The sequence below is a fragment of the Bombus terrestris genome, chromosome 13 (genome assembly GCF_910591885.1).
Source record: "Bombus terrestris chromosome 13, iyBomTerr1.2, whole genome shotgun sequence".
Classification (NCBI taxonomy): domain Eukaryota; kingdom Metazoa; phylum Arthropoda; class Insecta; order Hymenoptera; family Apidae; genus Bombus; species Bombus terrestris.
Genome location: NC_063281.1, coordinates 10,819,037 through 10,834,787, shown reverse-complemented (window position 1 = coordinate 10,834,787; position 15,751 = coordinate 10,819,037). Strand labels below are relative to the sequence as shown.

Here is a 15,751-nt window from a genome sequence, read left to right as displayed (position 1 = left end):
TGGATCATCCTGACGTATTCGTGTTCGTTAGAACAACATTCAGCGCCGATAGAAGAAGAACAGCGTCACATCGCTACGATAGTTTTCATCATTTCCGACTCTTGAGAATTTCGTGAAGGAAGCTATTCGTTATTCGTGTTCTTATATTTCCTTCCGCCAGGAACATTATATCGCGGACACGGCGATAAATCAACCTGGAAAACGGGGATGTAAGGCAATGAAACAGACACACGCTGCCGAACTCACGATTCGTGTACCGATCTAATCGTGGCACTAAACGCGGATTATATAATTCTATCGATTATACCAGCTTCTTCCCAACTTTGTTCTTCATCCTGCGCGCTTTTCTCAAACTTCTTTTTACCGCGATGCTCGCGGCATCGGTGCTGAATCAGAGAGACGTTTCTTTCCTTGCGCGAACGCATCTTCAGGCAACCGCTTTGAATTAGTTCTTCCTCCTCGGAATAGCGGAGCGACGGTTCTTCTCGCAAGGAATGCACGATTTTCCCAGAGTAGATGACAGACGAAGACCGTAACGTCGCTTTGCAAATCATACGCAACCAACGTCCGCGTCGTTCAACGACTCAAATTCTGTCATATAGAAGCAGGCGAATGTTAACGATCGCGGTAATACCGAGTTCGCGTGAACGCCCACACGGAATTTTTATCCGGAATCCACCGAATGTCCAGTATTGAATGAGAAATTAAGCGTTTAGGCGTAACGCTGCGCGCGATTTGTAGGCGTGCCTAGTCGGATGCTACCTCGCGTGAATCATTCGCTGTGAATGTCGTACTCTGGCCAAGTCAGAATCAGAAACTCTTTGTTGCCCGTCGAATTAGTACAGCGATCAGTTTCTTGCGAGATTCTTCCAGGAAAATGGGAAATCATTCTCTGTCTCAGGCAACCCTTTGCCATCTCACGTAGAACTGCTATGGACGTCCTATTTCATTTGTTTCCCTCTTTTCAATTTCAACGCACAAAGCGTTTCTTACTTTTCTAGTCAAATCGTAGGAATGTAATACACAGCAGTACGAAGTGTCTATTATTTATGCTGAAAATACAGAGATACATTAGTGTTTTAAACAACGTTTAAAAATGGTTTATTCGACCGTGAGCTAGTTGGAATTAAATTTTAAATGTCCCTTCGAATGCAAGTGGTTAATCGCGGACGTTTCAATGGAAACGCGGAACGATGCAGAGTTGATATAGAAAGATAAGTAAATGGAAGATCGGATTGGACATTTGCAGAACGGGTTAAGTTGCGACTGTGACGAAGAGTTTCGCCGTTGTCTTCACAATTCGCGGGAAACAATTAGCGTCAAGCTGGTAGTAGAAACGTATTTCACTTTCGTGTTAACGAAATGCTTCCGACTGGATTATCCTATCGTGCTGTGTAAAACCAGATCCTTGATGTAAGTGTAATTATCGTTCGATGCAGACGAACGATCTTTTCTCGTGTTCTCACAGACAGCACGAAAGGCTAGCGAATAGAGAACAAAACATGAGAAAATAACTGTTTATTCTCTTGTACAATAATTTATCAAACGGTAAAACCAGTGAATTAAAAAGTTACAATTTCTACGTTGCTGATTTATTCTTGGGAATTCTACAATTTCAAATAAAATAACATGGAAATAACTTGCGATTTGTAGAGTTAATTTCTAAAATTCCGTTTGCTTTATCGTCAAACTTGACACTCAACTTGTCACAGAAGAATTTATTACGCGTGACGCAGCCTCGCAGATCTGCCGCAAGTATTCGTCCATCAAAGAAATAATCCACCCAAGTAATTTTAACGAAAACCTTCTTGCAATGATCTCTTACAACTTTGAAGAGCGGCTTCTTACAATTACAGTTACCTCGAAAAAGTACCAGTGGTCCGATTTACCTGAATGCTAACGATACTTGGACGAATCATAAGCACGATATCGAGTATCTTCGAAAAGATCAATATTTTAGCTTAAACTTGTAATAAAGGCGCGAAACAGTTGCATAAAAATAAATGTCGCACCCTATCGGACGTACGACATGGCGGAAACGTTGACGAGCGAGATAAACGAGTTTCTTTTGCGCGCGTAGCTCTCGTACGGAGGGGAAGAATGGTAAAAAAAAGAAGGAAATTACATGGAAACGGGAGAAGCACACGGCAACGAGCGAGTAGCGCAAAAGATAAGCGAGCAGAGTTGAATTGGTCTCGGCTTTCCGCGCGTTTTCCTCCATTTTACGCGAGAGGGTGTGCGGGCACCTGGCGCTTAGCGGAGGATTTCCCCGGAAATTTATGTCCGGATCGAGCGCAGCCGCGCCACGCCACGAGCCACGCCACGCCTCGCCCCGCCGATTTACAATTTCTTCCGCTTACCTGTGTGAACTTTCGAACGCGGATAAGTACGCGAACTTTGTTTCAGCGAAGGAAATATTCCCGAACACTACGCTTTATCGAGACTGTCCCGTGTCTCTCGACCAGTCTGGCGAAACGAATTTTTCGATTTATGAAAGAAACGGAGTGCTGCCTCGAGCGGCCCGATACTATAATGCCATACTGGCTATGCTATATTAGGCAAATGACGCGGTATCCGGGAAATCGTTGATATTTCTACACGACTTTCCACTCGAACTTTTATCTGGCAAATCTTTATCGGAACATCTCGGCTCGGAACGACAGATTCCCTGGTGTAATAAGCTGGACAGCGTCGGTGCTTCCGAGACCGAATCGAACGATGTTTCGAGTTCCTGGATTCGCGGGCTCAAAGTGCTTCACCGTGTTCGTTTCTATGTTAATTTAACGCAGCCTATAAATTCGCAGAATTTCTTGCTTTTAATATAAACATGCTATATCGAGGATTTATTAGGGCGCGAAGGAAAATGCGCGGATTTTGTGAAACTAATTTAGCCTCTTAATATAAGCTGAACGTGTATGCAGAAGTGTTGCACACGGATTTTGACGAGACTGTTTGGCTACCTAGGTGTACACGGTCGAATATCCGTTCGAAGTACGTTGAAATATTTGGAGCTCGGAGGAAAAAACATGATAAATGTACGTTTGAAGATCACATTCGGGGAATGTACGAAATTAATTTTCATTCGTTACAGGATAAACGTGTATGAAGAAAATGTTGCACACGAAGTTTGATCGAACGTTTTATCTGGATTGCATAATAAAGTATATCTATTTGATGTAACCGATGAAGATCATGCTAAATCTATATTCGAAGACCATGTAGGATAAATACGTACAGTTGACTTTCTATCTACTATGTCGTTTGGTGGCTAAAGAGAAGTATTTTAATACGAAATGATCGAAGAAGAGAATAATCTGGTAGATTCGACGATACAAGACTTTTGAAAATTGGCGATAAATAAATGACGCTTTGCGAGAAACGTGTAATATTAATTTACTCGTTCGACTTGATTAATATTCGACTGTATAATTAATCGTATTAATGTTTTTTAAATGCTCAAGAGAATGATCGATACACGTATTCTATCACAAAATAAACTTGCCGCGTGCAAACGTGTATTATGTTATAAAGTTTTCCAGAAAAACCACGATAAGATAAAGTATTTTGAGTAATATAATAAAAAATATCTATAGTTATTTTATTGACGAGTAACATACGTTCGTGTACTTTAAAGATACAAATCGATAATAAAAAGTTAACATCGCATAAAATTATGAACACATTCGCCGCTATAACGGACGCGAATAAATCGTATTCTCTTCTTTATACTTGTGTACGATATATTAAATAATGCAATATACTTTTCAGATTAGATTGCGAATATTCAGCAGCGAATGTGTTAAAAGATTAAAAAGTTGGAAAAGCGTAGTTTAGACACGAGTTTTAATCGAAAATAACGACCTATATATTCTATATGTATAACGGAAAGATAATGACTATCACGAAACGCACGCAACATATGCTGTTTACCTTTTAACTTCGTGCATAAATTACGTCTGGTAGCAATTAAATTTATGCACGTTTCGGACCATTTCAAATTCCTGTCGTGATTCCAGCATTTGTCCAAATTCGATGCGTTACACGTTCGCTTCCGTACTCGCTTTCCGGCATTTTAAAATTTTGTTGGTCGATTATCGCGTCGCCCAAACATAATTTCCACGATTAGAAGCAATGAAACTAGGTCGTAAATAGAGGGTGCGTTCTCATATAAATCTAAGGAACGGCCAAGCATGCGCTTGTACCCTGAGCACCATCGGAAGAAATCGCTCTTCGTCGAGCGTTCGATCGTCGCCCGAGCCGATTTAGACCTGCAGCTTCTCGATCTTTTCGATTCTTTTTTGCTCCTGCTGTTCCACGTGTACCATGCGGACTCTGGAGTTGTGCGTTTTCACTTTCTGGCTTTGCCTGCACGTCTCTGTCCACGCATTTCAGCATGTTCCGTACAGAGACGCCTATCCATTTGCCGACAGTGATATGGTAGAAGTATCGGACAGGATAATATTCCCAGGTAAAGGCAAATTTGGACTTTACGCTTAGAACATGCATTTTTCCTCTACATTCATCACATTCGTCATTCAGCATTTCATCGACGGTGAGACATCATTTTCGTGCAAGACCGAAACCGACGAACGAACAGAGTAAAGCCAGCGGCTACATACTTTTAATGAATCGAATCGTCTGACGTATCATGTGACGGATCATTCTGACGTGCTCGTTAGCAGAAAATCCCGTCAGAACACGCATTCGTTGTAACCATGTCCTGATAGATGAACGGCGTCACATCGCCAATGTAGTTTTCCTCATTTTCAATTCTCCGGAATTTCGCCAAGAAAAATGTCTTACATATAAGCTTATATTTCCTTCCACCAGGAACATTATGGTGCGGAAACGGTAACATAGCAAATGGAACGAACCAATTAGGGTCATGGAAGGAAACGGACGCATGTTGCCGAACTCACGATATGTGTCCCGACCTAATCGAGGCTCACGGCTCTAAACACGGACTAACTAATTCCGCTGATTATACGAGGTTTTTTTCCAACTTTCTTCTTATTCTTTACGCTTTTACCGCAGTTCTTTTTACCGCGACGCCCACGGCATCGGTGCTGAACCAGAGAGATGTTTCTTTTCTGGCGAGGTCGTGTCTTGAGGCGGCCGTTTTTAAATTAGCTCTTCCTCGAAGCGATGCCCTTTCTACGTGCACATTTTCCCCGGCCGTAGATAAAGTCTCGAATATCAGTTTTCAAACTGGAAGGCAACCAACGTTCGGGTCGATTCAACCTTTATCATAAAACCAGCCGAGAGTGTTAACGAGCGCGGTAATATCGGATTCGAGTGAACGCCCACTCGGTATTTTTGTCCGGAATCGACCAAATGTCCAGCATTCAATGAGAAATTGCGCGCGATTAGGCGTAACGTTGCGCGCGACTTGTAGGCGTGCCGAGTTAGATTCTACATCGCGTGAATCATTCGCTGTGAATATCGAACTCTAGTCGAGTCAGTAGCAGAAGCTGTTGCCCGTCGAATTCCTACAACGAACAATTGCTCGTGAGATACTGCTGGGAAAATGGCAAATTACACTCGTCCGCTCTTTTGCCATCTTACGTAGAGCTGCTATCGACGTTCAATTTTATTCGATTTTTTTCAGCTTTAATATACAGGGTGTTTCTTACTTTTCTAGTCAAACCGTAGGAGCATAGTACACAGGAGTATAAATTATTGGCTATTATTTATTCTAAAACTAGAAAAATACGCTTAAACTTTAAACAACTCGTGAAGATAATTTGTGGTGTATGAACATGTTGGAATTAAATTTCAAATGTTACTTCCACTACAAACGATTGATAGTGAACAAAGCGAAACGTTGATACGTTGAAACGATGAGAAAATGGAAGTTCGGATGTGAAATTTCTTCAACAGGTTAAGCTGCGAGTGTGACGAAGAGTTCCGCCGTTGTCTTCACAATTCGGGGGACACCGTTAGTGCCGGGCTTGTAGGAAGAACTTATTTCACCGTCTTAAGAACGCAATGCTTCCGATTGGATTATCCTATCGTGAAATGCAAAGTCAAATCCACCATGTAAGTGTAATTACTGGTCGAATCAGCAAACGAATCATTCTTTCTCGTGAATTGTCGCAAAGAGCGGTGAAAGTTAGCGAACAGAGAGCAGAGCATGGAAAAATAACTTTTTATTCTCGTGCGTAATAATTCATCAAATGATGGATGAAAAAAGGATGCGAATGAAAAAGTTACAATTTCCACGTTATCGATTTGCTTTTTGAAGTTTTACAACTTCAAATCAAATAGGGTAATGAAGCAACTTATGATTTGTAGAATTAATTTCTAAAATTTCATTTGCTTCATCGTGAAACTTGATAATCAACTTGTCACAGAAGAATTTATTACGCGTGACGCAGCCTCGCAGATCTGTCGCAAGTATTCGTCTATCGAAGAAATAATCGCGCAGAAATTTCGAGCCAAGTAATTTTAACGAAAACTTTCTTGCAATGATCTGTTCCAATTTTAAAGAGAATCTTCTTACAATTACAGCTTAAGACGTTGCAAGGAGTACGAGTTCGATACAACTGCCCCGAAGAAGTACCAGTGGTTCGACGTACTTCAGTACTAAGGAAAATGCAACAGACCTAAAATATTATATTGTAACGATATTTTACCTAAACTTGTAATAAAGTTGCAGATTGGCCGCATAAAAATAAATATCCCACCCTATCAAACTTACGACATGGTGAAAAAGTTAAATTCCTTTTACGCGCGTAGCTCTCGTACGGAGGAAAAGGGTTGTAAAGAAAGAATGAAAATTATATCGAAACAGGGGAAGAACGAGGAAGCGAGATGCGATATATTTAATAATAATGCGCTATATTTTCAAAGTTAAACCATGAATATTTCAAATCTGCGTATATGATCCAGGCAGCGAACCTATGAAAAAACGTAACGATAAAAAGCAGAAGAACATAGTTTAGACACGAGTTTAATTAGAAATATTGACCTGTACGTAGCCATAGATAACTTGAACCTTCCATACACCAAGTGCTTGGCAAAGTTTGCAAGTGCTCGATCGAGTGGTTGTCTTTCGATCTCTGAACCAATGTAGCTCTTCTCGCAGCATATTTTCTCTCTGCCAAACATTTATCCGCGGTCGTGTTAACCGCAAACCTGTCTCCATTCCTAACTCTTATCCATTCGTCGTTACCAATTTAAATTATTATTTGGTTTCAGACGTGGCTGCCTCGGTGGAGGTTCACTTCGAGAACAAGGATGGGGGATTTTTCTTGAAGCACATACCGAGGCAATACTATCCTGTTCGAGGGGATTCTATCTCGTCGATATCTCCATCGACGGGCACATTATCTAACGGGGTTCTGTCTCCACCGCCAGGCTCCGTACTCTCGAGAGACAAATTCACGGTGTTTCAGACGAGCGAGCCGGTGTCCGTTCGGGCGACCTATGGGCCATTTAGCACGAAACAGACCGTACCGGCTCGCTACATAGTTCCAGATCCGTTGGACGCGTTACCAGGCCCGGAAACGAGGCGAAACCTAACAGCGGCGACGATTCTGGACGCGCAGGAGTTAGGTGCGCGTCATTTGGACATGTCCGCTCATCTGGTTGGAAACAGCGTGCCTCGTGACTCGCCCGTGCTAAGAGTGCTCTTTCACGCCGGAAGCGAGGCAGGCGGAAGGCGTCAGTTGCTTCTCGCTCGACATCAAAGAGTCTGTGTGGTCCTGCACGCGAGCTTGGCCGCTCCATCGAGGAGCACTGCTAACAGAAACAACAATGGCAGACCCTATTCCTCTTCCTCGTCTTCTTCTTCTTCTTCTTCCTCTTCATCTTCCTCCTCCTCTTCCTCCTCTTCTTCCTCTTCCTCTAGTTCTTCGTCCGCTTCCGCGCTAACGGCAGCGTGCAGCCCCGATGGAGAGAACGGAGTCTGTTTGGCACAGATCACCATACCAGCCGATTGGTGGGCACCGTTACCTCCTCCGGACGCTTCTGGCCGGGTCAAGGTCGCCAAGAGCCTGCCCAGGCTCGTGCAGGTAGCTTACTCCGTGCTCGAGCCACGAGCAGAGGAGGCTGGCTCGCCTGACAACGGCGCTGGCTTCTGCAGACCCAGAGTTCAGATTCAGCCCGTCACGCCACTGGGTCAGGTACCTCTGGCTCCGAACCGGGCCGATTACAAGGAGCTCAAGGCCGACGATTCGCTGACACTCCTGGTGCCCCACGGGCCCCTTTATCCGAGGTCTCGGTTACACGTTCCAGCGTTCCTGCATCCGTCCAAGGTTACCGATCCGAGACAGGAAAGGCCATCGATCGTGATCGCTGTGTATCTCAGGTGAGAGATCGTTTCTTCGCTAGTCCTTGACACGAAGAAAGAAATTGCGCTTTTAACGCAGGAAACGATTTTTCGATCGTTTGAGCAGTGTATTAGGTTGTCCAAAAAGTGTTTTACGGGCGCATCTTTATACAAACATGAAGCCTAATCTGTAGAACGTTGTGATCTTTATCTTGATAGAACAAAATGAATCATACGTAATTCGATAAAATAATATAAAACGGAAAATGTTGTGCATCCATTATTTCCTTATAAAACGAAAGAAACTTTTCGGACGACCTGATGTTAGATCGGACAAAGGGCGAACTGTTTTTAATTGTGTAAATTATTAGCGTTAATTACGCAGACGATGGAAGAACGTGGTATACGTAGCAACGATTTGCCTACATTGTTTCCAGGAATATCCATCGAAATATTCTCAAACAATTTACCCGATTTGAGCGTCGTCGAAAATGTCTGGCGAGTGCATATTTCTGCCTCACCACTGCATTAACCGATTTGAAGATAAAAATTCTGAATATTTAGCCAAACAATGAGAACGAAAAGTTTCTGATAACTGAGCTGCGAATTGCTATTTATACGTGTAACAGCTTAGCTTAGTCAATGAATTTTATTATTACAACGTGATCGCGTCTCCCAAATTTACTGAAAAAATGAAACGTGTTGAAGCGGTTCTAATCGAGTAGCGGGGGGTTGTACACGATGGGGAAGGTGATGGTGTTTCATTCGTTAACCCCGCTAAAATTGGCGATAAAAGTGGGCTGGCAAAATCTAAATTTCAAAAAAGCGACTTACGTTATAAATGGAACTTGATAGAAGGAAATAAAACACGTATAAAATAATGTGTAAAAAATATACATTTAACGCTTCAGAAAATTAGGAAAAATTTAACGAACAATACGACCGTGGAATACGGAACGCAGAACTGTATTATTCTGTGCCGCGGGAGTTTCCTCTATATCAGCTGGATTACTGCGAATCGCGATGAAACTGCATTACATCGTAAAGCGGTTAAAAATATTTTAAACGTTGAATCTCGCGGCGAGAGACGCGGTTACCCGTTCCATCGGGAAGTTAGTTACATAATAGCGAATTAGCGATAACGGTGGTGCTGTTCGAATTCGTTGCGTTTCTTTTGTACGTAATTACGAGCCGTTGGAAAAGTAATTACGAAAAAGACGAAGCACGTTTTCGCAACAGAGAAACTTGCCAGACGAAACGAGCAGCTCGAGATCGCGCGTAAAGTCGAGCGTTCGCAGGGCTTCTTCGTTTCGTGCTCGTTTCAAGTTCAAGATAATCGTTGTTCCAACATACTTGCCAACTTCCATTCGATTTTTCGTTTTCCTGACCGCAGCGTCGCTCGGAAAATACACCGACGAGATACGGTAAAGATTCTGCGAGCTGCTGAAATTTATTTTGCTCGCTCGTTCGTCCGTTTTTCGTCCACGCGAGCGAAACTGTCTTAATGCACCCCTCGGGAGAGTAGCGGGAGTGGCATGGAAAAAAGATCTGGAACAGAGAGGAGGAACAGGAATTTTCTAATTGGATGAATTGTCAAGCACCTCGCGTAAAGTTACAACTTTTCCATTGTTAGTAAACTCTCCAACAGTTTCCTGCTCCTTGTCACCGACGTTTCGTTCGTGCTCGCATAAGCGATTCGCGAGCTGCACCACGGCAATCAGGCTCTTTCAACAATTCTATCGTGACCCCTTTTCTAACTCGACATCGTTGCTTGATAATTGCTATCGAAGCTGACTCGTTGAAAAAGTCTGGTTAGATTCATGGACCAGCCAGTCCATGGACCCGATTCTATGAATACAAGAAACAGTCGCGCCTTCTGTTAAAGTAGATGGAAAAGGTGTTTCGTATTGTACACGCGAAACGATGCTTCTTAAGCCGGATTCGCGTGCATGTATGTTCAGAAAAGTCTAGATTTTCAAGAGCTGTGCTTTCGTGGAAATCCATCGCTTAGATCGAATCAATTTCCCGCAGGCAATTTTTTCGTTTTCAATCTCTCTCTCTCTCTCTCTCTCTCTCTAAAAGGTTTCTAAAAGAAAACCCCGGACGCATTAAAATGAAACGCGTTTCGATCGATATGCGAGAATAGAAATTAGATCGTATGGAGGAATAGTCTGGTGCGAAATTAGTTTCAGCAAGACGATTCGCGCTCTGATTGGGATTAAGCCTATCCCTTTAACGAGAAATCAAGAGCGCTATCTTCGCTCGCTTAGAAATTCGATTACGGAAGGAGTTTGCACACGCGCCCTTATCGCGCGTGATAAAAGAATTTGTGCTCGTGTGCTCGAGTCTTATCTGAAAAACGTCGATTTATTTTATGTACCGTGGCCTCGACACTTTCTCGAGGAATCCTGCTTTTATTTTCACGATATCGGCTTCCAACGTCAGCCAGGAATTTTATATAATCGGCGCCCGCTTGCGGCTACACGTTTACAGCTGTTGCGACCGCGATATTGGCCAAATCCCGTGGTTCTCTCGAAAATATCGTGTACGTGAAACGAAACCGTATCCAACCGGCCGTCTCTCGGTTTCGATCATAATTATCGGCCGAATTATCGGTGACACGTTGATGCTTAATCGAGCGAACGTTCCTCGCGATGTACCGGTTGCGCAATCGGCCGGGATGTAGCGTCGTTTCGTTACGGGATCGATCGCCAGCCGTACCAGTCATTGAATAAATTGTGGCCGTTGCCCGACACCGGTCGTTCGTCAACGCGATCCGGCAAGCTTCCCTCGCCTGTCGAGATCGTCCCGATACCAGCCGTTTTGCACGTCGCCGATTTGTATGTAAATGCCAGTCGATGGCCCCGCGGAAATAACTTGATTCGGACTTGTAATTGCATGGACGAAACGCTTGCTGTCATTCCGCGTGCCGAACAGGGGGTTGGTTTCGCGTCGAGGGCAAACTAAGCTCACCACTGTTCCCTTTTTGCGTGGACGTTCCTTTTCAAAAGCCGGCCAATTCTCGTTCTCTCCCTACCGGGGACTAGCGCGTTCACCCTTCCCTCGTCAGGGACGACTAGCCTTTTTCTCTGGCGCGTGAATATCGCGAGTAACCTGCCGCAACCTTTCGTAACCCTAATTTCCAGCCGACACGAGGTTGACTTAATTAACTCGGAGGGTTCGTTTGCTTCGAATAATCGACCTCGACCAGGTGTAATTCGATTTGAAAAAAGACGAGCTGCTGTTCTCGTTCCCCTTGGCCAAGCTGAAAACTCTCTATCGATCTCCGCAGCGTTGATGTACGCTAGTAGGAGAACGAGGCCGAAGCGGAAGACTTATCTACTCGGTCGGCAGGCACACAAATCGAATCTACCGCTTGTTTTGCATCGTCTATCGAATTAACGAGCGCTTTGTCCCTTGACCGGAATCGTAGCGCCGCTAGATTCTATTTTGTATCGGAGAGACGGTCTCTCGATAATTCACGCTCGCGATTGTCCACGTCGTGCACACCGGTCGCACGTATCGATTTCGCTGCGCCTCGGACGCTGCAAACGGTTGCGTTTTCCGCCGCGTATATCGAAACTATAAAGGTAACGTGGGAACATTAGAGCACCGTAGGAAAAATGATTCGTTCCAATTACAGTTCTGCTCGCGTGCTACAAAAAAAAAAAGAAGGATATTACCTGACCCCAAAACGGAGAACAACGACATAGAACAAACGTTGAAAATGTAGCTGCGCATTTTCACCCGTCGGAGAAATAGCAAAACGAGAAACACGCGACCACGTAAAATTCCCTTCGTTGCGTTTCGTCGAACCCGCAAAAATTCCCTATCTCTCGCGTCCCCGTTTCCACAGGGATAATGTTTTTGAATTTCTTTTTCTGCCTATGGAATACCTCGAGGGTGAGGATTTCAACAGAAAAACATACGTATCTACGCAAGATGTTGCGCATAAGTTACAACGTTACCGATGTTGCGGCGATGCTACGTACGAAAACAAGTCGAAGGTATTCGATGAAATTTTGTCGTATCGCCCCTGAACATGGAACGTTGCAGCTGATAAAAACAACATTCCTTTGGAAAATAAGAATATCTATCGATATTTCTGGCAGTCACTGTAACCGCGAGGACGTGCGATCTGCTGAGATCTTCCTATCTTCTACCTAATCAAAATCACCCAGAATATATACGTTTAGGCGTAAAGTCAAATAAAAGCAGAGTTTTAGTTTCAAATTGTTAAACTGGCTCGTAAGAATCGAACAATGTGACTTATCAGATTTTCCCGCTGTAGCCTTCGGGCTAAGAAAAACTCACGGCGCCAATCGAGTTCTCGTTTCTCGCGCGGCGAACGAAGCCTCCGCAAACGAACCGCGAACAACGCGCGAAGGCGAATCGGTTGGGAAGAGAGGAGTGCATTGATATTTATCCGACGTGGCGTCGGATAGACGGCAGCTATCCTCGCGCATCGTAACTTCCCCGTAACACCGACCTCGTGACCCGGTCACGTAACTGGAGCGTGAATTCTCGGAAGCGAAGACTCGGCTAGAACGTAGCCAAGCCGGCGTCGCGACGCCAGGCAAATGTCCTTTCGAGTAGCCGCGAACGACGAGCTTTTTTCCGTTTCGTGACGGAGCTACCGATCGAGTCGTCTCGACATTTGCCACCTTCGATGTTGCTCTCCTGCCTTACATTCCTCTTCTTTCTTCCTAACTTCGTTTACGGCTATTCGCCTGTAAATGTTTAAACGCGTCGTTCCGTCGCCACACGAACTGCAAATTAATTTACTTATTCATTTACGAGTTGTAATCCTTTTAGGTAGATGTACGTACGGATGTAGGTATGCGAATAGCGTAAAAAGATACGATATACGATATATTCGAATCCTCGTAACTCTAAACGCTGTGGTGTATAAGTCGCTTTACGAGTCGAAATATTAAGACGCTTTGTGTCAAATTATTTGTCATGAATTTGGATGCGTTATTCTACCAGCGGAACTCGAGTTCGCAAGAAGTTCCAGCTCTGTAAGTGTATCGTCTGCGACTTCGAGGTAATATGCAACTCGAGATATACGCATATCTATACAATGAAATCGTTACAATGAAATATCGTATCAGAAATAGCAACCGTCATGCTCCTGATATGCTCGAAGACCTATTAATGAATCTTGAAGAACCGCTTATACCGATAATGCGATTCATAAGAGAGGTTTGATAAAAAAAGAAACAATTGGCTCTAGATCGCGAGTATCTTCTGCGAACGATAACACAAAGCGTACGAGATTATTGTTATAAGATATTGTACAATTTTTTGTTCCTCGGCTCATTATATTACGTATGTCATATCACTGTACTCGATTAAAAAACACGCCAGTCGCGACAAAGATTCTCGTCTCGATCCTTGTACTTGGACGAGAGAGTACGCTTTCCTTTGATGACCGTGGTCGCGTTTAATTACGACTCGGATTAATTATTTTTTACGGAAAGGATTAGGTGGAGGGGCAGGAGATTCGCGTGTAACACGCCGCTCTTCTAATTAAAACGCATTAGTGGGCCGGCTCGCTGCCACTGCTATTAATCCGCACAAACCATTTTCGGGACGTTTTAATTACGCCCACTGTCGACGCAATGCGTAGATTTCTCATTATCAACGTCTCGATATTGCGTCTCGTAACGCGTAAGCCAGTCTCCTCGGAGCCGATCGTTTAAAATTGCAATCTTGGCCAGCAAACTGCGACGCGACGACCGCCGCGCCGGATGAACGATCTGTACATTTCTGCGGCTCGGCTGAACACGAGGGTCTTTCACGAGGCGCGTTATTGCCAACAATCGTGAAACGTTACGCTATATCGCTTTCGAAAAGAGAGAAATGTGGTACTGCTCTCTTTCGCAACGCGAATTCCTTTGATTAATTTTTATCGAATCCTCTCATCCATTCGGATATCTCTGTATTATTGATATTCGCTAGCGTCACGTTTCATATATCTTTGTTATCGCGTCGTGCCTCGCGCTTTCGCACAGGATGACCCTCGACCCGTAATCGAATCGGACAGAGCGAAAAATATTTTTCAAATATACAAACAGCAACAGCCGGTCAGAGGTTTTTGCAGCGGAGGTGTTACCGTGAACCGCTCGCGTTCGAGAGGCACGTCGAGTGGATGATCGACGTCGCGCGCGATCGCTCCCGGGGAGTAAAACGCGATATATAATAGGTCCCCGTTCCGAGGCAAACGATTTGTCTAAACGGAACCCGCACCCGTGAATAGCCACCTTCGCCGACCATATTTCATCGTGCCCGAGAAAATTCAATTTCCAATCTGGTACTTTGTAATCGCTTGGGATAAGCGACGCCGCGGAAACGAACGAGGAGGATTTCGCCCGTCTTTCCATTTACCTGCCGTACTAGATAAATTTTTTTTGTCGCGAAATATCACTATGGGAATAACGGCTGACACGAGAAAGAGACACGAAACCTTGCACGAGATTGATTCGTACGAGAAATTCTGGTCGATGAACGATGTATGCGAGACGGTCGATAATTTATGGAACAGAGAGATTAGATGACTCTGTGATGGAACAAGATTGAAAGTTTGTCAAGTATAAGCGAATTTACTTATTAATTTTCGATTAGACAGGTGTACCGCGGCGAAATTTCGCTGTTCTTTTGCTTTTATTTTTAGACATAGAATCTTTGTATTGGCATCCGGTCGAAGGTACAGACATCGATTATGTATTTTTAGACTATAATATATTACGTCGATGCGACGCGCATTCACAGAGAGTTTCGCGGTTCATTGAACGCTGCACCGAGTTCAATTCAGATTTGACCCTAAGGATTCTAGTAATGACATATATATGTGGTCGTATAACAAGTATCAGGTTGTCCCAGAAGTTTCCTTCGTTTTATAAAGAAACCATAGATCGTTTGATATTGTTCCATTGAATTATGTATGATCCATTTTGTATTCCAATGGAACAAATTATATCGTTTCCTTGTAAAACGAAAGAAACTTTTGGGACAACCTAATATACATCGTTGTCTGAATATCCCATAAACCAGATAATAACGATCTTGAACGTTTCTTCGAACAAACACAAAAGGACTTATTACATAAGCCGATATATAAATGAAGTTTTCTAGGAAGAGAGTGATCTTGATATCTAGTGACTAATTGTTCGGAGATAGAAATTCGTAAAGATCGGTGGAGTGCTGACTAAGATGTTTTAAACCGTGCAAATGGACCAGGGTCGTCGTTAAATTAGCTTGTAACGGTGATTAGTTATCTAACATCTTGCTTGTAGAGATTACGCTCGTATAATTTACCGGAAGAGTAGAAGTCACTCTATATGGACGAAAACTTTGATCGTTTGGCAAACATAGAGAGTCAGAGCTGCGACAGGTTTTGCGTTATTCCATGGCAAACGGGGACGTTGTTGAAACGACGGCCAAACTCAGGGTTGGAAGTGTGCCGTGTGTTCAGGC

At 43.7% G+C, this 15,751-nt stretch overlaps 2 protein-coding genes across 3 annotated transcripts in view; both read left to right on the top strand.

The window, feature by feature from the left end:
* LOC100651851 (transmembrane protein 132C) overlaps positions 1–15,751 on the top strand; it is an 81,396-nt gene that overhangs the window by 45,169 nt on the left and 20,476 nt on the right. For both annotated transcript variants that reach the window (XM_012315599.3, XM_012315600.3), the window contains one exon: positions 7,201–8,311. In XM_012315599.3, coding sequence (XP_012170989.1) covers positions 7,201–8,311 — 1,111 coding nt within the window. The remainder of the gene's footprint in view (positions 1–7,200; positions 8,312–15,751) is intronic.
* On the top strand, positions 4,187–6,699 carry LOC105666408 (phospholipase A2-like). The gene is made up of 4 exons (XM_012315597.3): positions 4,187–4,468; positions 4,831–4,990; positions 5,881–6,039; positions 6,511–6,699. The coding sequence occupies exons 1-4, from the start codon at positions 4,324–4,326 to the stop codon at positions 6,587–6,589; spliced, it is 543 nt and encodes a 180-aa protein (XP_012170987.1). The 5' UTR covers positions 4,187–4,323; the 3' UTR covers positions 6,590–6,699.

Coding starts and splice junctions, on each gene's coding strand:
- LOC105666408 (XM_012315597.3), top strand. CDS start 4,324: ATGCGGACTCTGGAGTTGTGCGTTTTCACTTTCTGGCTTTGCCTGCAC. Junction 4,469..4,830: donor GGACAGGATAATATTCCCAG/GTAAAGGCAAAT, acceptor TCCTTCCACCAG/GAACATTATGGTGCGGAAAC. Junction 4,991..5,880: donor AATTCCGCTGATTATACGAG/GTTTTTTTCCAA, acceptor TTTCTTCAACAG/GTTAAGCTGCGAGTGTGACG.